The following is a 23455-nucleotide window of genomic DNA, read 5'->3' as shown; positions in this document are numbered from 1 at the left end:
AAGATACTGTAGAAAGAAAATGCAATATGCTACCTGAAGTCATAGAGCAATTGCAGAATGGTCTAGAGAATCAAAAAGATGATGTTGAGTCTTTGCACGTGCATCTAATTCATTAGGGCACACATCTACAGCTTACGTTATACGGCTTTCCACTGACAAGTGCAGAAAGAGCTGAACGCGGTATCTTGCCAGAACGTGTTTTTGGTAACTGCTTCACAAACACTCCTTTCTGGAAAGCTGCTACTGGACCAATGTTTTTTCGAACTTGCTCAACAATCTCTTCCAAAATCTTCTTCTTTTCTGTCTTTACACCTAATGAAGAATTTCAAATGTTTTAACCTTTTCCCTGATCTTGTGCAAGTTTTAGTAACATCAGTAGTAACAAGCTCTCACCTTCTCTCAGTACACATAGTGCAAATGGGACATGCCCTTTTAAGGCATCCTCCTTGCCTACAACGGCACAGTCTGCCACGGCATGATGGAAGAGAACAGACTGAGGGAGAGAAAAAAAACAACTAAATGGAACTAATAATAATTTGAACATTTCAGTGAAAAACTTTGACAGATAGGCACATACAAAAAATCTTACATTTTAAGAGCAAAAATTGCTTAGTCAGTAAACCTCAGGATTCTAATTACATATGCTGCAGATGTACAGGTATGCATATTTTCACACACTCTTACGTGCTATCCTAGACAGACAGTGTAGCTTCTAAATAAACATAAGAAATAAAAGCTTTAGCAACACAAGATTCAAATATAAAACAAAGAAAGGTGATTTCCTTACAGCTTTGGCAAAACAAGAGAATCACATCTTTTTGTGCCTTAGTGAGTTCTTTGCTGGGACACATACCGTCAGGTTAACATTACAACTGATATTTACACAAGTATATAGAAAAAATATAAAAGTATTATTCAAATGCACAATCAACACACAGCTGTGTAACCTACCTGCAGCAACTGCAAGGTAGGAATGGACTTGGAATTAAAAGTCCTTTACCTGCTACAATATTAGGAAATAATATTATGAAGAGAGACTGTAGTATGTGAATTTATTGGAAACTGTAACTTTCCAGGATCTCATGAAAAAAGTCATCACAAATTGTTACTGTTCCTCTACACCAATCAAGCTGAAGTTGTTTAAAAGCGAGATACCTGTCTTTACTTTCTACTCACATATTTTGCTTATAGAGTTTTCATTTGGGAACCTATTGTTTTTCGGGGGGGGGGGGGGGGGAGGAGAAAGTGACCTCTCCTTCCCATCATCTTTGATATTTTTTAATGCAGTAAAAAGGAGAGTGAGATTAAGCAGAAGATAGAAAAGATCCAGTGAATAAAACAGACATCTTTAGGAAGTTTTAGTGAAAGTCTGAAAATACTTGTGGGTATTATTTGCTGACTACTATTAGTGTTTACATCATATTATTAGTATTTACATCTGAATGTATAACAAATACTTGCATGGTTATCTTCCATCTCTTTTCATATTTCCCTTCCTAGCTTAACCAGCCCTCATGTAAAATGAGACCTCAGTTTTCTCAGGCAAGAAAACACTTCATCCAGCTTTCCAAAACAGATGTCCTATGCATAGCCCTAAGCCCTAAGTATGTATCTTTTGCTTTCCATCCCTAATGATAATACCACATTGTGCTAATACAGCATCATTACTTTCATCAATATTCACAGACTAAATTGTTCCCAACATTTATTTCACTGTGCATGGATTTTGCCACGTTACAATGTTTACAATGAGTTGAAACAACAAAGCTGACAGTTAAGATGGATCAGTACTTCCCTTAGGAATAGCCTATTGCAGAAACAAACCCTTTTTTTCTCATGCTAGTGACAAAGATTCAATAAATAAAGTCATGAATGCTTCTGGTCAGTTGGCTGTCATAAAGCATGGTGATTAATTAATGTACAATGCAAAAAGTGGTCTGGAATAAGGACTAAAACCAGAAAGCAGTCTCATTACTGGGCTATAAATTCATACTTACCTTTGTTCATTCTGACTTCTTAAATCTTTTTCATTCTTTGCTGCGCAAAGGTAGAGTTTCAACCAAAGCCATAAAGAGGCCCCACCTCAGCTTACAGCCTAGCGCTCAGCTCACCCTCTCAGAGACATTAAGTCTGAACCTCCTTAGACAAAAAAGGGAATTAAACCTAAGTCCCCTGGTGTGTGTTTATGCAATTACACAAGTGACGCACATTAGCACTAATATCTTCAAACTGTCTTTTAGGAAAGAAGTGTGAGGTACTCTTTTCTTTCCAGTTAGCTAGCTGAGGCTCTTACTTGCTGGAGAGGATTCACAAGATGTCTCACTGCATACCGAGATGTGTGTCCCTAACTCTGGGACAAAGTTGGGCTTAAGACTCTGGCAGTTGTGAATCCTGTTCCAAGGCACCTGGCTCTTTGCACACAGGTATCAGGGTCTCGGGAAATCTTGCTGTCATGAGTGCTTTCAACATGTCTTCTGTACTCAATCACAAAGAGGACCTAATGCGACAAAGGCCACACAGAGGGTCACATAATGTGACCCTACACATTAATTTCTCTTTGCATACAAAAACGATGTGTTTCTAATAACAATCTTCATATAATATGTTTTCAAAATCAAGGGCAGTGGGATGACTGAAAGAACGACTATCTGGGAGATGTTCTAGGAAAAAGGCACATTAGCACTGGCTACTCTTACAACAGGCATGAGTATGAGAGAGAAGACAGCAATGCTGTCTAAATATACGCAAGCATAGTTGAATTCAGATACAGTCTACTTTGTTCAGAAGTCACTGTATCCAAACTGGCAAGTCATACACGAATGTGTCTTATGCAACTTCTAATCAAGTGAATCCCTGTGACATTTCACTGCGTCATATACACCTACGAGCTTTGGTCACTTCTAGTTCCGAGTCTCAATAATGCATTCCTTTTCATGCTGTAAACACACATCCTTTTCTGCTCTAAATTCTCGACCCTGACAACAATACAATTCATTACCGTAAAAAGAAATGTCAGTCAATTATGGAAAAGTAGACTAATAAGCTATATAGCAAGAGGAATTGAGGCCTCTCCACAGAAACAAAGGAAAAAGGTCTGCAGTAGTCTGATATTGCCATCAATTCCGTAATTATCTATCAGGCACCAACAGGACCTTGATGGTGGAGATGTAAGTGTAGCCAGCTTTGTTTTGTACTAGACTGCTTGCATTATTCCAGGCTGCCACTTGTTCATAAAAGTCTGTTGAGCTGAAATAGTTAAGTCTCTTTAATATTTTCCTTCACTAGTCCATCCAAAATCCTACCAACATTCCTGTTATAACCTGTATTCTCAGGCTTTGACTTTGGGATAGCTCATTCAAATGACTGAAAGTGTAAATACTAGTTTAAAGTGATCAAATTTTATAAGACAAGGCCAAAAAGAACAGGGAACAGAATCAGCAGTAGATATTCAAAAGTTGCTTAAAAGTAAAAGAAAAAAAAAAAAAAGAGAGAGAGAGAGAGAGAGAATGAAATCGCATTTCTGGAATGAGTGCTGGCCACAAGGATAGACCTAAAACCTTCTAATGCAGCAGCAGACAGAAACCTCAGTGCCAGGAAGGGGACTACTCATGCTAAATTCCTCAATTTCTAATCTTTTGCCTTAGACAGACAAGAAGTAATCTGGGTTGCATCAGAGTCAAGACAAACATGGTCACCAGACAAAACAGAGATGGACAGATCAATACAGCCTGAGGTTACCACCATAGCTTACATTCACTGATTGGCAAAGCAAACTGTAACTCCTACTGCATCACTGTAGGATGGAGCCCCAATGATAGTAATAGGTACCCTAGGCAAAGAAACTAACTGGAACATAATGAAGCTGAAATTTTTAGTCAAAAGGTTAAGGAAAACTTGTTAAGCTTGTAGCTATAATATAAATGCAGATAATGTACTGCCTCAACAAGGTGACTGTCACTTAATTAGAAGGCAATTTGACGAGCCTCCAATTCTGTATTTACTGATCTTCCTGAAGAGTTATTTGTGTTCTTGTTAATGCTTTCTCATTTAACTAGCAGTTTGCTGTGTGCATTTTAACAACACTTTAGTTTGTTTAGCTTTTTTCAGAAGGAGAACAGAAAAGCTTCTAGAACTTCATAGTGATGAAACATTTATTCTTTCAAGGGGAAAGCTCTACCTAACAGGGATAAAAACAGACACTATGCCCAGGGACAAGGAAGAGTTTCAAAAGGATGCAAACATAATACAGATCAGGAGGTAACTCATGTCCTCAGGACCTAACTCATGTCTTCGTTTATGTTAGTTTCAGATCCAGTCTCATCCATTTAGTTGTAGAGCAGTAATGGGTGGGGATGAGATTCCCTGCTGTGCTCTAGTGAAGCAACACAAAACTCTCAAGTCAAGGCGAAATAGGGAGAAGAGTGACTGAAAGCCACCTTTATGCCTTCCTAGTCCTGAGTCACAACAGCAGATGGTCCAGCTCCCTGGCTGACTGATCCCTGAAGGATTGCCTGTTTCTACCATGATTTGTTCACAAATACATATGATACCAGAGTGTACGGGAATGCCTCCAGCGCTACCATACTGTCCCTTAACCAACCCCACCTCATTCAGTCAAATCATGCTCTCTTTATCAAGCTTGTGGTATAAACTTCATCAAACAATGTAAGCTATCTTGTGCAAAGGAAAATATTTCTTGTCACAGATAATATGAGAACCCCTGCCAAAAGCTGTGCTCATTGCAGGATTTTGAATTGGGAGAAAAATGCAGCTTTATGCTCTGCAAGTTCTGGAACCAATCCGCAGCAGCATACGTTAGAGCAGCTTTAAAACACCACTATGAATCTGGCCCAGGAGGCTATTTTCGCAGTGGGATATCATGTACTGGGATATCAGGAACAGGGATGTCTCTGAAAGGTCCTGGAAAGAACGGAGGATGATGTACTGTAGAGCTCTATACCACCCTCGTCTCCCTAAAATCACCCAGATAGAAAGGAATTATTAAAGAGAATTTAGTAGGGGAATCTAGGAGCTTCTGTGTAACCAGAATTTCTCGTATTCTTTTTTTTAAGTTTTCTAGTCTTTAAAAAATCCAGTGTCACTAAAACATCCTAATTAACATATTTATAATATAAATATTATAAAGCAAAAATTACCAACAAATTAGTTTGTGATTCAGTGCACAGTTAAGTGCAGAGTTTTAAAAAGTACATTTTTCCCTTGTTACATGCTCAGCACATATTTTCCTATATTCACTGAATAAGCAATTGATCTCTCATCAGGGAAATTCGTAACTGGCAATCACAACAGTGGAGAGGCGAGTGAACAAGGATATGGAACTCAGATACTATTGTCAACTCCACTATTTTCAGCTTTTCCAGTTGCATGAGTATTACGTTAATGATTTGCAATTTAACAGCAGAACTTTTTTTCAGAAATTTTCATTGTTCATTTAGCACTACTTGTACAATAAGAATGAGACAAAACAGCTCTTCAGAAACTGAGGAGAAAACTCTTCAAATCAAGAAAAGCACTGAATGTGAGTCTATCCGAAAAGAATTCATCCAACACCAAACACTTTCAAAAATACACCTTAAAACTGTACTTTAGAAATAAAAGCTCCTGCTCCTAAGCCACTACAGTAACTGGTGCAACTCCCTGATACACTGAGCCTTGAAGGACTGCCTACATTATCATAATGTATTCCCAAGTACATATGACATCGGAGTCTACAGAAATGCTTCCACTGCTACCATACTGCCCCTTAACTCCACCTTCCTCTGTCATATCATGCCTGCTTGATCAAGCTTGTGGTATGAATGCTCACTGTTGATTAAGTTCAAGTCCTCGAAAGGACTTTAGCAGGAAGGACCTGAAACACTTAATGTTTTTGTTAAAAATACCAATACAAATGCAACCAAGAAAAGCAGAAAAAAAAGAGATTTTTGTGAGATTTTCAGTCTCTGTGAACTCAGCTTTCTTTATTCCTTTTTCATGTTTCTAGTTTACTGTCAGCCAATGCTCACCTCTTCAATTGCACCTGCTGAAATTCTGTGTCCTGCAACATTGATCACATCATCAGCTCGAGACAGGACATATAAATAGCCATCTTCATCCATATAACCTGCATCCATAGTATCATAGTATCCCTAAAAATAAGGTAACCAAAAAATAAAAATAAATTCAGAAATATTACTAGGATCATCAATCATTCTGGGAAACCAAAAACCAAAACTGATTGTCTCCATAAATGAAGTTGTTGGTCTCTGTAAGACTTACTTCTTAATAATTTTCACCATTCTTATGTCGTAACATACCTTGGCATCTCCTTTCCAGAAGGGTTTTGTAGTCTTTGTGAAGATAAAACAGAAGACAATATATAAAGCTAGATTTCTTCCACTCTGCTTACTTTGTTCCCTGACACTTTTGAGAAATATATTGCCTGAATCTACACAAGAAGAGTGGAATGGTTACGATACAATGACAGTTGTCGAATTGCCTCTAAAGATATTTCCATTTGCTGGAGCAAGGCATATAACAACATCTTCACCCTAATGCAAAAAATAATGATTTGCCTCATCAATTTACTCATCTACTTTTATTCTTGGAAAAAAAACTTTCATTTTGGATATTCATATAATACAAGTGTATCTACTTCTGTATGGAAAGGAGCAAGCCAGTCCTTGGATAGTTCATCCGAAAAGGAGGCACACTTAATTCAGTAAGGGTCCTCCTATATATTTACACACACCAGAGACAAGTGTATATTTTGGACTGACATTAAATCAGAATAACTGCATGTCAGCAGTAGTAGTGTATTTGAAGTTATGCTAGTCTAAGGTTGCAAATGTGGCAAGGCTTATATTAAACCAAACGATGTAGCTGTAGAAAACAAATTTAGGTTCAAAAACTTGAAGTTTACTACTTCTGTTTCAGATCTGAAAAAAGTCTAGGTACCTAAAAGCTGAAAGTATGTATGAAGAAAGGTTTACTTGAAATGTTTTTAACTCTCTAAGAAGTCACATATCAAAGAACTATTAAAATAAGATATGATAATGTTGTACATTAACCAGTTGAAATCTACTATCATTCAGTGTCATGGGATTACTATAAGTTTATATAATTCATTTTGTAATTCTTACTGGAAATTTTTGGAAATATAACTTCTGGAATGTTTCTGGATTTTCCCAAAGACCTGAAAATGCTCCAGGAGGCAGAGGCAACCTTAAATTAAAAAGCACAAAGCAAAATTAGAAGCACAGATATAACAATGTGGTTGACTGTCTACATTCATACTTTATATTCAGATAAACAATTACTGACTATGCAGTCAGAAAACAGTTCGGTTCAATAATGTGTTGCTAACAGATCAACAGGACCATATATTTCTTAAAATGACAGGTGATCACATATAGGTCTGAACTGTACCCAGTCCATAACTTTAATATAAAATAGGGTCTCCAACCTTTAGAAAAACAGTGTTTGGTCTTGTAAATATAGAAAATGCTATAAATATGTTACCACCATTCAGCTTTCAACATTTATAAGAACAGAGTATCTGTCAGAAATATGTGCATATGTGCTATGATACAGAAACTTTCATTATTATAGAGATCTCTAACCCACAGACATATACATACATTTATATGCATATCTACTGAATTACCCAGCCATACAGGTATTCAGTTTCTGTAAACAGACATAACTCAAATGTCTTCAGTCATAAGAATCCGCATAAGAATGTTTTTCTTTTTTTTATATATTTTAACTGAGCACAGTATTATTGGAATTATTTAAGGAGTTTTTTGAAAGTATAAAAAAATCAACTAATTTGCTAAAAAATCAACTTCAGAACTTCGTAAAATAACTAGACTTATTATAATTCTATAAAAAGTCAAGCTGCAAAATATTGAAATGCTTCATTAGTTGAGTTCTCAGTGCATGCTGTATACCCATTTTCAGTCAAGGACATGCAAAAGACCAAAAAAGGGTCATTTCACAAATATGTATCTACCAGAAGAAGAAAAGCTACAGAAATCTCAGTTAAAATATTAGCCATTTTATTCCTCCAGAGTTCTGACCACCTGATAAGCAGTGCAATAAGCTGCGTTTAAGCCTAAGAAATACATATTCAAAGAGACAAACAGAAGTTTTATAAAGCTTAACTGTAGCAAGAGAGAGACTAATCATGCAAACAAGCACATTTATATATATAAAACCATAAATGCCTCATACAGATATTGTTAGCATATGCCTGTATTCCTAACAAGCAAATCTTTAGCCAGGGTATATTATTTTTTACCCTGACAATGTCCCTGTGATTTATTACTATATCCAAAAAGCAGGAGCTCCAGCAGGGAAACACCCCTCTGCAGTGCAGTAATACCGATATTCATTACAAGGCTCCTGTGACGTTCTGGTCACAGGAACCAGTGTTACCAGTGCAGTGGTATGTACTTTCTAATATTACAATTATAAAAAGAAGAAGAAAAAAATACATGTTTTACCTAAATACAGTATTAATAGTATAAGCTATGCTGAAAAGGCCACGTCATCTAGTAATGATTCAGATCCATGACTGTTTACAATTCCATGTATCTTCAGCTTAATTCAGCTCCCGTTGTCTAAGGGAGTATACTACTATAAATCCTGCTACTTTCTCTGATGGTTCTAGCTCAACACATACTATATATCACACCCCCTGAAAGTACGGTTACAGTTCGCTACAGCCCCAATAGCCAAACACTTCCCATTAGTTATGCAGGCTTCAGGGAGGCACGATGGCTACTGCCCATCTGGAGGGAAGTGACTGGCCTAGTGCAAGACTTCCAAGTTTAGTAAGGACCCCTGTGATACACAAGCATGACTTAGAGAATATTTGCCACGAATAAAAAATAGAGGAAGAATATATTGATCCCTGTGTTTGTATATGTAGGAGTTTAAAAGAAAAAATCTCTTGTTCAGATTCAAGAAAATGGTAGTCAACTACGGTTACTGCCTGGTTGCTAACTGCATAGCAATTCATAAGTTACAGTCATTGCATATTTTGTACTTGCAATTTATTTAACAGTCTAAAACGTCCTTATGATGAGAGTGACAGAACAATTAATTTGGACAAAGTCCTTAATAATTTCTCCAAAGGTCTATTCAATGGTTTGCAGTTAGTCATTAAATAGAAGAACGAGTTTTATTGCTGAAATCAGAAACACATTTTCCTTTCTGTAAATAGAATTGTTTAGAAATTTAAACTCAGAAGTATGCAATGCATCACCAGACATATCATCTCTGCTCCTACCAATCTTTTCCAAGAAAAACTGCTGCAATGACTAGTACCTCTACATTACATGTTGCTGAGAAGCAAGATAAAAAAGCTCCCTGAGTCTATGAAACCACACTGCTAAACTACAGATTAGGGCAAGTATCGCTATCCTGCAGAGTATGGCACAATACAGACACAGTATGAAAATGCCCCGCTATGGCTCTCTGTAAAACGTTAATTGCAGTTAGGACACACTTCCGTTTACTAAGCAAAGCCTGAACATTTCTTCCATGCATGTACATCATCTTTCAGGCAAAATAATTAGACAGGTATGGGCAATGCAGTGAGAACACCTGCGGGTCTGGCGAGGAGTCAGTGACTGACAGGCACTCATTTTTCAGGGAACGACATTCAAAATTGGGCTGGAGAGCGAGGAATAGCCTGGATATATCCCGTACCCTACCATCTGCAATGGACAGGATTGATGGAGCAAATGAACAGGCTGCTCAAAGAGCAGCTGTGCAAACTGGACCCTACTGGTACCCTCACGGGTTGGACTAAAAACATTCATCGGGCAACAGCCTGCCCCAATGACCGACCGCCGTGTGGCTCTGCCCCATATGCTGGTTTCAAGGGGGCATCCACCGAGCAGCCGCATGTGCTTAGAGCGCAACGGCTGCACCCCCAAGCCTGCCTTCCCATGCAAGCCCTGCCTGGGAGCGCAGGGTTGGGTCTGCGACTGCCATGCAAAGAAATAACCCTAGACCCAGACAGCCGTCATCTTGGGAGTATGGGGTGGCAGTTGCCATCCCTCAAGGGTATTACGGTTGCTCGGAGCCCTGCAATACTGCTCTCTGGGGGGGTGGACATCGTTGCAGAGGTCACTGACTCAAACTACCTCGAGGAGGTGAAAGCTGTGATCCATCACACCAGATCCCAAACCCTGCAACATGCACAGGGAGACCAAATAGCCCAACTGATATGTGAGCGGACAGGCGTCCCCACTATCCAGAAATTAATTTCCTTGTGCCCACTCAGCAACCAGGCAGTTTCGGGTCTACAGATCTGACTAAACCCAGACAGCTGGAAGGGGAAAAATTATTGCTGATGAGCCAGGAGACACCCACCTGGTACTAACCAAAGGGGAAAGCGTCCCAGCCTATGTCCCCTCTAGAAGACTCTCACCTAGAGAACCGAGACCTGACGAATATGCTGAGCAGAGCCGTGACGTTGCCGCTCTCCATCCTAACCCTGTACGCTGATGGCAGCTGGGACACTGATGAAACTGCTGTAAGTGCGTCAAACCCAACGTCCACAAGACAACGAGCCTACTTCAAGCACTGCGCAATGTAAAGTCCAAGGAATAAGCGCGGGACAACCCCTGGCAGTGACTGTCATCATGGCTGTCGAATTTAGGACTATGGGGAAAATACATTACACTCCTGGTCTTCTGGGCTGATTAGTTTTATGTGCATACATGTTACAATTCAGTAAATATATTTACTACAATTTAGTTGCTTGTACACCTTAGCTGTTCGTTAAGCCAATGCCTGAAGGGCACGTCTGAACCTTGCCTACACTCTGGTGGCACCAACACCACGTCTCTGTCAGTCGGGGGAGCGCAGTGGGAACACCTGCAGAAGATCTGGCGAGGAGTCAGCGACCCACAGAGCACGTGGTAGCAGCCCCAGAGTGCGCTTTCTGCACACTGACCAAATTCCCGTCAGGGCCAGGCACACATTTGCCATTTGTCAGCAATGTCGAGCCGCTTCCCAGCCAGTGGCTACTCAAGGGTAGCACAGCTGAGATAAGGAAATAGTTCTAGCAGGGTCAAGGGGCCCTCAGGGTACAACGAGGTGAGTCATGCCTGGGCTTCCAACCCGTGCCTCCAGCAGCCTCCCAGTGACCCCCCCAAGCAGTTCCCAGGTCTCCTCGTGCAGTTTGGAGTGCAAGTCCTTTATTAAATCTATCCTGTTTAACCCCTCGTGAACCTTGAGTGTCTCTCTGTGCCGGTATCCGACCCTCCCTTTCCCGTCTTGCAGTCACAGGCCCACACAACTCTGCATTTGTGACGAGCTTAGCATCATGACTGACTAGAATTTCTAGGCATTGTGCTAATACAAATAATCAGTACAATTAATAAAGGTGGAACTCAGCTTTCCATAATGTTATTATATGTACTGGGATTTTGCCAAAATATCACGATTAAAATGTCTAGAGCCCCGCAAAAAACAAAACAGATCCAGGCTTATTTCTCATTTCAAGGTTGAAAACATTTAGAAAAACATTGAAAAAGCTAGGCAAACTCTGTAAATAATGATGTAGCTTATATGGGTCCATCTAACAATAATAGGTATTTTAGCATTTTGACTAACTTCAATTTATCTGTCTTTCTCTTGAGCTAGGTTACCTACTCCCTCTCTTAAGCTGAGATGGAGTTTCCCTTGTTTTTACTGTCTAAAAACACTGCCCTTGCCTCCCCTCCTCCTTTTCCTCCAGCAAAGCGGACGAGCACAAACAAAAGCTTTCCTCTCTCTTGTGTGTTTATCCCAAGTCAGAATGCCCAAATGTTGCTTCATCAACTCCTACAACATTTTTATTATCTTTAATGGGATGCTAAGGTACTACGATGTATTGAGAAAAATTACACCTTTTTCTTTCCCTTTCTCCCCCTTTAAGCTATTTTGATTAATATTTATTTCTATTGTGCATCTTAAAGAGTACATTCCTGGCTTCAAGCCACTATTCTCTGTAACAACTTCCAAATACGTACTGAAAATTTTTTATACATTATGAGTAATATTAAATGAGTCATCTTTTTATTGAACATCTAACTATTTGCTCTGTAAATATTGTGTAAAGATTGAACACAATATTACAAACAGTGAAACTGGGAATGGGCTGCTTATTTCTGAGCACCATCCTCCCCACTAAAGAATATTAGCTTTACAATATTTGCCTTTAAAGGTCCTCTCACACTGATATCTGCCAACTTAAGATCTAAAAATATTTTAAAAGGCTATAAATTTATAATGACCTATTCCTTATAAAACCATGTCAAAAATATTAACTATTTTTTAATGTTTTACCCTCTTACAGCATTCTGTATCAGCTATTGCATGATTTTGCTCTACATAATGATGTGGCTTATCACTTCGATCATTTTACCCATTGACAGAACACTCTCATTTTCTTTCCTGCTTCTCCACTATTCATGGACTTATGAAAAATCAGCATTAATGGTCTGCAGAGCCTCTCATACAGTCACTATTCTTAAATGCAATTTAAGCAATGTAACATTTACCAGTTTCCCTGTCCAACTCACATAAGCATTTGAGAATCACTGTATCACGTAACTACAATGTCTCACCTCTTTCTGAATATGGAACAGAAGTATTTCTGTGATTCTGCACAATGGAGATTGGTAAAATTAATTTGTCAATACTTATCCCAGAATACTCCATTATTAGGGCACAAAATTAACTACACAAACACTACAGGAAGTGTAACACAGGGTTATAAACAGTCTTGAGAGGCTCTAAGGAGGAATTTACTGGTTGACACTACCCTCCGGCTAGAATGAATATATGACAAATGTAGTTCCCTTGCTGTTGTGGATGCATATAAAGAATAATGTCAGCTAATGAGACAGTGCTTGCAACCGCTTCATAAAATAAACATAATAGGTTTGCAATCTTTATAAGGTACATGAGCAAAACTGAGTTTCCCACTGCACTGGAATTTAAATGGGATTTCTCTTTGCTAATATTCCTTAAGAGAACAGACAGTTTTGAAAATTCTCATCACTAATCGTGACTACACACACACAAACGTGCACGCACACATTTTCAAGTGTGTATTAATTATAGGCAGACCAGATCAGTGCAAGCAAAAGTGTGTCACTAAATCAGACTGCTCTTGCTAATGGAAAATGGAGGTCATTGCTGCTATCTTTTTCATTTCAGAATAAATTCTCAGTTAATTGTCCTTCATGTCCAAAGACTGAAGCTCAAAAAGAGGAAATTTAGAAAGCAGCAGATTCATTTTAGGCCACCCTAATGAACTGTAGTGGCCTTCATTTTCTTTGACCCTTTCATCATAAATGTTTTGACACTGTATTTTATTGCTTTATCCTGAAAAACTTGTGAAGTCAAACATATTATGGCGCTGTCCAGGGAAATTAGCCTGTGTGAGAGCTCGTCAGCATGTAATCATTCCAGAGGGCAGAGATGAGGGCTTTGTGAGAAAAGCGAGGATCAGCTCGCAGATGAATAAAGGAATGACTATACTGGGGGAATAGTTGGAATAGGTAGGTGTAAAAATTACCTTTCTAAATGCTTTGACTCCTGCAGGATAAAATTAAAGTTTAAAACTCTACTGCCAGTATAGGTATTTCAAATACTATACTTGCAAGCACCACAGGCTTCAAACAGCTCCAACAGTCTTTATCAGGAGTTAGACTGGGCTAAAAATAACCAAGAGCAACGTCATACCACTTTTGCACAGCTTGTATCATAGGCAGCCTGTGGCCATCCTCCTCTCCATGAAACACTGAAGAACATTTTTCAGCCCTGTCAAGTATGTTGCAGATAAAGCAAACACCTGAGTGTTTTGTTTTGGTTTCTTTTTTTCCTAAAGAGATGCATCACATTTTGCTGCTGAGTGCATAGAGAGTAAAAGCAAAACCTATCCTGACACCCCACTTCCTTCTAGATGCCTGGGGAGGACCCTGGCGTAAGAAACGAACACTGCTAGTAAGAAGGATTGTCCCAACTATTTTTAAGGGGTCTGTACATGTAGAAGAAGGATAACGTATCTGCTTAAGAAATGAAGAGAGCCAAGCTTTCTTTGCTAGAGGGCTTTATGAAAACTAGCTCTAGTTACAAAATGAAAAAAGTCTCACAGTTAAATAGTGGCTGAGCTGAGCACTGTGTAAGACAGAAAATACGATGTCCTAACCTAACAGCCACGGACGTTTATGTCCAAAAAAACCCTAAAAACTGTCAAGAAATTGACCCTTACCAGAATTAAACTTGGACAAAATGTTAAGACACGGTGAACTATAATATCCTAAAACAAACTTCTGTTCAACAATCCATAGATTCAAATGTTAGAAGTGTTAAAGAATTCACAATTTGCCTCCTAAAGCTCATTCCTCTCTCTGCTTTTTTTTTTTTTTTTATAGTGAAGCTGTAGAATAAAAAAATTTAAGAGGCCTCTTGTCTCAAAAATTTAAGCCAAAAAAATGCTGGAAGAAAAAAATGGATGGCAGTTAACCTACCTTAAAACTGATTCTGTATCAACTACTAGAAGGATAGTTTAATTTCTTATTCTTCCCCTACTATTTCAGAACAGGTATTACAATAAATGCTGAAATGATAAAACAACAGTGTCCTTGAACCATTACTCTTCCTGAATTATCTAATGTGAAAAACTGGAAAATTCCTCCACTTTTCCCCTATCAATTTATTTGGCTGCAGCAAAAGTCATGCTGAGGAAGACGAAACAAAAATCAATACATAAACACATGTGGAATCCTTTAAGACAAATAAATGCTTAAAAAAGGGACAATATTAAGGAAGACAAATTTTGGCTTTAAGAGATTGATGACAATCCCTAGAAGCATCTCCTGATATGGCAATATCCACTATTTACAGGCACTTAAACATAAAGGTAGTAAGACACAGAAATGCAAACACACGTCTATCAACATTACCTGTTGGTAGATACAATTCAGCTCATCTGGCAGAGAGTTACTAAGGATGGGATCAATCTCACTGAACTTTCAGGCAGCTAACGTTAAGCATCTAGATTGAGCTACATATGTAACCCCTATAGACAGTCGAGAAATATAAACACCTCTGGAAGCTGATTTATCCCATCCTAGTTGAATAACTAAGACAGTTTGGATCAATTTCCTTTCAAAATGCCTTTCTCTCTCCACTGGTTACAAGCCTAAGTTTTATTATAGCAACAGTTAAGCATCCAAGAGGCAAGAGCTTCAAAAGATAACCTTTCATTCTGACCTAGATTACTGTTACTGCAAACCACAGCCTACTAAAGACTACAGCAATTTAAATTATTCATACTCCACAGCGGAATTAATGCACCATCTTACAGGTGTCACAGGAAAACTATGTCTAAATATGAGCGTGTTTATTCAGGGAACAACGTGTGCGCACTTAGACACGTTCCTGTGCATCCTGGTGACTTAGCCTTAGATGCGCAGAATCAGGCAGAGTAGAGGCTTTATCCTGAAAGCACACGTGTGTCACACAGTACAACAACTTACTGTGATACTGTCTTAGTCTCCACAGTAATCTAATTACATTAGATCAGTAGTACAGGTGAGCAAATAACCTCCACCTCTCGGCAACTCAGATTCCCAAGCAAGCTCTACACAGCTAGACAGCCCATATTTCAAAAGGGCATTTCTGCAGCATAGTCCAGTGCCTGTATGTCACGAGCTCCTAATCTCCTACCACCCATGGCTCTATTCTTAGTTAAGCTCATTCAACAATTGATCAAAATCAGTATATCTATGCCAATGTTTTGGCTTTTAACAAAATTTCATTTCACTGAAGGTTAATGCTCATCTTTCAGCACATTACCTTTCATTCATCTACATGAGGAATGATGCCTCTGAGCTACCTCTAGTCTCTTAAATTTTACCAAAACAGAAGTTGATTAATGCATTCATTCTGGGACTTGTACTTGCTGGCAGTCAGTATGTGTTCAGAGCTTAAGTATTTTCTAAGACTGAAAACAGAGGAGGCTACAGCTAACGTGTAAATCACAATGTAGCTATCTGGATGAGAAAAATGACATTCACCTAAAACCCTGTGAAACATCTGGAATACACAGCTGGCATATGCTATGTGGAGCAGTAGTCTATCGACCTTTACAGAAGTAAGGAAAGGTTCTAGAAAAAGCGAGTGGAAAGTAAGATAAGAGAAATGCAATGGATGTTCAGAGTATATCTGAACAGAGGCTCTTTTATCTAAGAAAAGACATTAAGAAATGTGTACTTTCAAGAAGGATATTACAGCTTATGGACCTCATCTGACAGGAGTTTGGTAAATTCTATCAAAGATCAGCTACAGGACTTACAGCAGGGCTTCTTTCTTTCTTTCTTTCTTTTTTTGGCTGGAGTCTTTTCTTGTATTAAGTTTGTCCAAGTACTGCTACACTTGAACAGTGACACACACAGACATCTTATTGTTTTTACTGAGATCAGTAAAACGCACATTCTCCCTGTAAGAACATGCATCACTTGGGATTAGGAAACAATGAAAGAGCAGGCAGCATCAAACCCAAAGGCCAAAGCACGTGAATCTTCACTGCTATACAATTTCTCTGAACTGAAAGATAAAATAGTGAAGAGAATGATCCAATACTGTGCTCATACATCACAACAGGCAGACTTATTCCTTTGCCAGCATCTGGCAATTAAGAAAATGGTAAATTTTGCTGTAGTTTAAGGGGGAAAAGAAAGCAGTCCACAGTCATTTACATACACAATGTCATTTGCATTTTTTCAACAGTAATGGACCTAAGTTTTGATAGTTTGATATTAATATCAGAGACAGCCATGCTATTCAACTCTCATTGCTTTGATTACTGTTACATAGATAAATTTTGGTCAAAAGGTAGTCGAGCCCGTCTGTAAGGCTTTTCTTAGCTGTAAGATACTTGGTTTGCTTACTTTACCACAATATTTCCTAAAGCTTTCGCCTTCATTGGTTCCTTCTTTTCATTCAGAATCATCACTGTAAAAAAGGTAATAAAGGAAGAGAACTCCTGTAAGTAGTATATTTTTAGATGGAGGACAGTGTTTTACTTCATGGATATACACTTATGTCACACTTAAGAATTGGAATACACCAAGCAATGAAATGAATTAAAAACTTTCAGGGTACCAAACTAGATAAACTCATGACCCTATTAGCATTCAGACATAAGCACAATAAGCCTCAAATTTATAATACTTATGCTTTGGAAGCAGAAATAGCACAAAATCAGAATGAGAAATAAAGAAAGAACTAAAACTAAAAGACACCTTCACACTGCAAAATCTAACCTTCCAAGTAACAAAGCACCTTCAAATATATAACAAATATGAGGAAAAAGTATTCAGGTAACATGACTAAGAACTAACAGCTAAGATCACTGGAGGCTGACCTAGTTCATGTGCGAAATATTATTAGCAGTAAATAAATGTGCCTGTTTTTCAAAGGCCCTGGCTAGACCCAGAAAGATGCTCCCCAACTGACCAAGGTTATTCTAGTCTAGCACAAAGAGGGAAAGTAACTTGGGAATTACCCAAAGCTGCAGAGCAGGGTAATGCTAGAGTAGAGTGTGGAATCCAGACCTGACCCATCACCTTCAGTGAAATGATCATATCTTGATATGGAATATGCAGATTTCTGAGGAAAAACACCTGAAATAGCCTCTTCAATGAAGTTATCTAGGCGACAGGGAAGGAATCATAGAACAACTAGGCTATTCTTAACTATAGTATCAACTTACAGACTGAGCCTATGATAAATGCAGTTAAACAGAGTGAAATGACTACACCATGAAAAAATAGGGAGGGAACATTTTGCTAGACTAGGCTGATATGGATTTAACAATAACTTTTTTAAAGTTTGCCAAAGCAAAGAAACCAATGCTCACCTAGACCTAAATTACTACAAATAATCTTATGTACTGTTTTAAAAAGTTCCAGGGGCAATATGGAAAAAGAGACAGACTTCTGACTAACGTCCTACTAAGAAACTTAGGAGCAGTATCACGTCCTATCCAGTCCAAAGAATAACAAACAGCTAGGATTTACTCTTTCTGGCTGAAGCCACTCCCTCTGAGAGAATTGTAATTTTTAAGTAACTGAGGAACTTGCTGAAGTCAATGGCTCAGCACATAGATACAGCTGAGTCCACAAAGCCATTTTTGTAATTCAGCAACTTGGAACTTGGGACTCTGGACATATGTCATGGCTTTCTTTCAGTGCTGTTTTTCACCTATTGCTCATCTTCATGCAATAACTGTAAGTGCTTAAGTCCAGAGCTGCTAAAAATGATTATCTTCTTTAAGGTTCATTTCCACTTGTATTCATTAGAAGAAAAGCTAGCTAAGCTCTTTCTGCCAAAGGATGTGAGAACTCTTCCTGAAGATGGTATAACCTTTAAGAAATGTAATTATTTTTTGGACCTCAAGTAACTCTTGAAAACAGTATTGAAACCAGGATTCCCAGGTATGAAAATATTTTAGAGTTCATAATCCTGAGGCTGCACCCTCTGCATGCAAATACCTTACAGACAATGAGTGCTTTCACTTTTCACGTTGGTTCACAGCCTATCACAGATCCCAGCTAGAAATAAAAATGCTGCACAAGTAATGAAAGATAACAGGCTTAACAGCTCTCTTATATATAAGCCCATGTACCTGAACATAAAGGCAAGACGGCTTTGATTTAAAAAAAAGGAATGGAATGTGAGATGGGTGCAAACAGAAGATTTTATCCTTGCCAGGTTGCCTGTTAGCTAACTATGACGTATTTCTTTAGTAAGAATTCTCTTTATGCACTTCTTGCAGCGCCAGAAGAAAATCTAATCAGTGTGTCTCTGAGACTGATAAGTATACAAGTACATTGCCAAAACCAAAAATATTTGGGCTCTGAAAATACAGCTATGACAGAATACACTAGAAGTGCAATTTATTGCAATTATTTGTCTAGTTATCATTCCCTCTCCTGTTGATGATAGTTTTTAACATTGTTCTTCCCAATTTGCCAACATACAATTTTACTGCTGCTTCTCATTTAACACTGTGTGATTGTAGATAAAGCCTGAAAGCACTGTGGTTTTTCATATCTTTGTTCTATACACTGTAGAAATAAGTGCTAGCCATTTAACGTAATAAAAACAGAGTAGTTGATCAATCATATTGAGCGTAATACTGTATTTCTTATGCAGAGTCATATCCCACAATGCACAAAAAAGCAGCGCTTCCTGTTATAGGAAGGAGGAAAATTGGTTAATAAGACTGTAATGTACTTTCCCCATGAGGTATGTAAATTAAAGAGCACTTACTCAAGAATATAAGTAATTTCCTTTCCTAGAAGCACATTTAACACAGTCTTACCATTGTATCCTGGCACTGGTTTCCCTGCCTGTCCTGGTGGGGGCGTTGCAGAATTTCCCAAACCAATACAGGAAGCAGTAATTGCAGAACCCGACTCTGTGAAGTAAGAGAACACAAGCATGCCAAGTTAGGATTGTTCTTAGTGTCATGCAGTATTTATCGGTTCTAAGTTGTGCTTCTAGTTCAGCACATCAAAAGAAAATTCCCAGACAAGCAATGAAAGATTCAGAATTTAGGAGCTTTGTATGTATTAGCTAATGAATATAAGTTCACCACAGAAATCTGAGTTCTTCACAGAACAGCTTTTCCATTCTATAGGAAACAGTCAAAAATAAAAACATTCGGCATTATAGCTGATAGCTTACTCTGCTATAGGCATGAAGTTATCCCAGGCCAGGAAGATACCTGCCTGCAGCAAACTCATGACAGAAATACTGTGTAGGACAGATGTGTTTAAAGGGTTATTTCATAAGTCAATATCCTTGGGAAAAACAAATTCCAGAAAAAATACAATCCATTATTGATTGATTACCTTATAATGTAAAATAGTATCAAAATACCAGGTGTTCTCTTTTGGAGCTGAAAAACTGTATTCATTCAGAGTTTTGAAAAGTAGATAAATGCCAAATCTGCTCCACTACAATACTGGTCAAGAAGATCAGAGAAATGGTGGTACCTCAAAGTTGTCTGTAAATAATGCAGACAAGTCAGGAATACCTTTCTTACAGTCCTGGAGGTCTCAGCAAGAACTATTTCAGCTAATGAAAAGGCTCAAAAAGAAATAGCGTAGACAGGACAGACCTAACTTTCTGATGTTGACAAAATAAATTCAAAAGCACTAGTGTAAGGAATAGGAATCAAACTACGCAAGCATTCTGTGATCATAAACCAGCTGGCTTTTCCTCCCTCACCTACCAGAAATTAAAGAAAAGTGCTAAGCGTTATTATCTGCTACAGTTTGGAGCCCTTCCTTTTTTTCGTTTTTTCTTTTTTTAATTTATTCTTTCGGTCAGAAGACAAACGTCTCCCGACTTTTGAATCTTAGGAAGACATTCCCTCATCTAACAGCAGACAACTAAATTAGGCACTTGCTGTAAGGAGTCTTTGCTCCCTTCACGGAGCCCACAGGAGGCAAGTAGGTCTGGAAACCCCCCTGAAGCAAAAGACCCACTTCAGAACTGCTGAATGTGACAGTAACCTCCTTTAAAGCCTGCACCTCCAAATCAGTCCTGAGACCAGTCTGCGCACTCCAAGTAATTTTCAACACAAACTGACAGGAATAGGCACTGCCATTGCCAAAGAAAATTTCTACAGCTGCATAACAATGATTCTGTCAGAAAAGCGGGTAGGGAACAGAGCATCACTGTAACCTGATCTACTACTAAGATTTAGTATGAATTGGAAATTGATGAAAATTTCTTATTGCAGAGATCTCATAATCCAAAAAACCCTTGGGACAGGGGGATTTGTGAAATCTCTGAAAATTAGTTTGGACTCATTGGCTATTTGATACACTGCAGAAACAATAGAAACAAAAAAGGAAACATCATCATACTAATTCGTCTGTGTTTGTTCCTGCTTTTTGGACAACGACAAATAAGACTGAATGAAAGGCCATTTATTCTAAACCAGAATCACAAGTCCTAAAATTACGTGATTAGGTCTTTGTATTGCAGCTATTTATTCTATTGTCTTCTCAATTACCAGTGGAAGTATATAATTTTCATATTTACCCAGCACTCTAATCATTAGGTTGTACATTCAACTCCTATGAGTCAATCAGACTTTTCATATACATGAAAAAAAATCTGGTTTGTCGGTTCTTGGACCAGTTATAAATTAAGAGAGGGAAGCTTAATCCCAGATATATCCACTAAGTATTTTAGGTTAACAGCTCCTGAAAGCTACAGATTCCCTTATACAGTAGGAGAAGCAAGGAGCACTGTCAAAGGGTAGCACATATCTCTTTGCTGTACAGTTTCTAGAAAACCAAGATACATCTTCCAAACAAGATGCTGGACTGAAATACCAATTTCCCAAAAGTATCAGAAAACAGCAACCCCTTTCCATGACAGCACTTCTTAATCAAAGAAGAGCAGAGCCTGACTTGGAAGTAAAATTCAACTCAAATCCTGCTTGAAAAAAAATCATCACTGTTCAGAAGAATACAGAAAAATTAATAGCGATGAGAATGCATCCTTACCACATTATGTATAATAAAAGTACTACGTGGCCCTTTCTTATTTTTCCAAAAGGCAGAGTAGCTTAAGATGAGAGTATCTGGTTTAAGTTTGGTGTCTTTACAATTCAAGTCAGAATCTATATGCTGGTTACAAGACTTAAGTCTGAAAGCAAAAGCAGCAACAGCCTGAAAAAGGGTATCACCTGTCAAACAGACATTGTAATCCACCTACTCCTTTCATCAGGTTTCTACAGGAACCTTTCTTGACACTCACTTGCTTATAGCTGCAGATTCTCTGAATTGAGACATGATGTGGTCTGGACAGACTCCCAGTGCTGAAGTCTGTAAGAACTTGCATATTTTTAAGGTAATGTACAGAACAGTGGATTCGTCTTCCACTCAGTCCCTGCTACAGATATTTAAGGAGCTAACCTTGCACACTCTATGTGTGACTTAGCTCACCTTCTGGCTATGGAAAGCTTTTCAGGGACAACTGGATGATAAAACCAACTTGCTTCTCATGTAACATCTTATAATGTGACAATGAAACGGCCATTTAGTAGAGCAACGTTTCACACTGGCAGAGCAGTGTTTCACAACTAGTCCAATAACTACATTCAACATCTGCGTTGAGTTATAATGGAGTAAGGATATATACCTTTGAGAATAATGAAGAGCACTTCACTGAGACTTGAAAGACTGAGCTTGTGAGAGACCATCTTCAAAATTAGAGTTGTTAAAGAATCCCAAGAACCTCCTTATGTTACACTATTACTTTCAGGATAGGGGTTGATTTAAAAAAAAAAAAAAAGCCTCAAATTTCAAAGATGTGATTTTCTTTCTTTTGTGTTACTCTGTATGCAAATGAAATAGATTATTTTAAAGAGATTCAATATTATTGAGCTATACTGCACAGTTAATAAACAGTCTGAGACAGGCATTTTAGTGCATTTGTACCTCTGAAAGCAATTCTTCCATTAGAGAAAGTGCTGCTGATTCAGAAGCAAAGAGTACACTTGCTAAGGAGTATACATAAGTCTATACATAAGTATGTCTCCATTTTATTCATCAGAATGGTTCCATCTGCCAATCTGCCTGACTTTTAGAAGTGTACTCTGCCATGTGATGCAGAGTGATAGTACAGTAAATTGTATGACCCAAATCTTCAAGTTTATCCCCTTAAGTATTCAAATTTCATTCTAAAATAAATAGTTTCGAAAAAATTATTCAGAACTTAATAGATGAACAGTGCCTTGCACCACTTGCATTCCTGGTGTATTACAATTTCTATGCTTTGCCTCATGTTCATCAACATAAGACATACACTGGCACAGTGCTGAAATATTACACTTTTTCCAGTAGAAGGCACTTAGGGAAAAAAACCCTGCATTCTGACATTAATATTACTTTTAGTTTGGGTTACTTTGAATGTGTTAGGATTTAAAGGGGATACATGGCATGCCTCCACTCGAAGCGTATGAAAGAGGTTGGGAGATGCTCTGCAGCAGGAGAGGAAGAGGAGAAGGAGGAGGAGCAACTGTCATACATTAACATATTACTACACGCAATAAAATACAATACACTAAATTCTCACTGTGGCAGTGTCGTTCTGAACCATTCTCCCAGCAAAGCTGTCGTTTTGGTCAAGGGAAATTAAAGGGGCTGCAGGAGACAGCACAGAGAGAATGGAAAGGAGGGTCTCTGGTGAGGTAGAAGGCTAAATCAGTACCTGATAACACATCGATCTGCCCAGCAAGAATGAAGCTCTGGAGAGATTCCTTGCACATGCTCCCTCCACAGAGAGGTCATTTTAACTATGGCAGAAAGGGTGGAGTTAAGAATTCAGTAAGGTAAAAGGCACACGTTTTCTC

The 23455-nt window shown here is 38.4% G+C and overlaps 1 protein-coding gene across 4 annotated transcripts in view; it reads right to left on the bottom strand.

Moving 5' to 3' along the window:
- The window catches only part of ACSS3 (acyl-CoA synthetase short chain family member 3), a 92101-nt gene that overhangs the window by 908 nt on the left and 67738 nt on the right, over positions 1-23455 (bottom strand). The window contains exons 10-15 of one of the 4 annotated variants that reach the window (XR_010388557.1): positions 23314-23398; positions 19403-19498; positions 7143-7224; positions 6027-6149; positions 394-493; positions 34-312 (exon numbers count right to left, since the gene is read on the bottom strand). Coding sequence is in view for 3 of the 4 variants with exons in the window: in XM_064509593.1 (XP_064365663.1) it covers positions 137-312; positions 394-493; positions 6027-6149; positions 7143-7224; positions 19403-19498; positions 23314-23398 (662 nt within the window). In the remaining variant the exon portion in view is untranslated. Of the gene's footprint in view, positions 1-33; positions 313-393; positions 494-6026; positions 6150-7142; positions 7225-16964; positions 17029-19402; positions 19499-23313; positions 23399-23455 lie in introns of all 4 variants that reach the window. The other 3 variants (XM_064509593.1, XM_026100330.2, XM_064509597.1) reach the window with 3 other exon arrangements.

This window comes from Dromaius novaehollandiae, chromosome 1 (assembly GCF_036370855.1).
Source record: "Dromaius novaehollandiae isolate bDroNov1 chromosome 1, bDroNov1.hap1, whole genome shotgun sequence".
NCBI classification, from domain to species: Eukaryota; Metazoa; Chordata; class Aves; order Casuariiformes; family Dromaiidae; genus Dromaius; species Dromaius novaehollandiae.
This window is presented reverse-complemented; position numbering and strand designations above follow the sequence as displayed.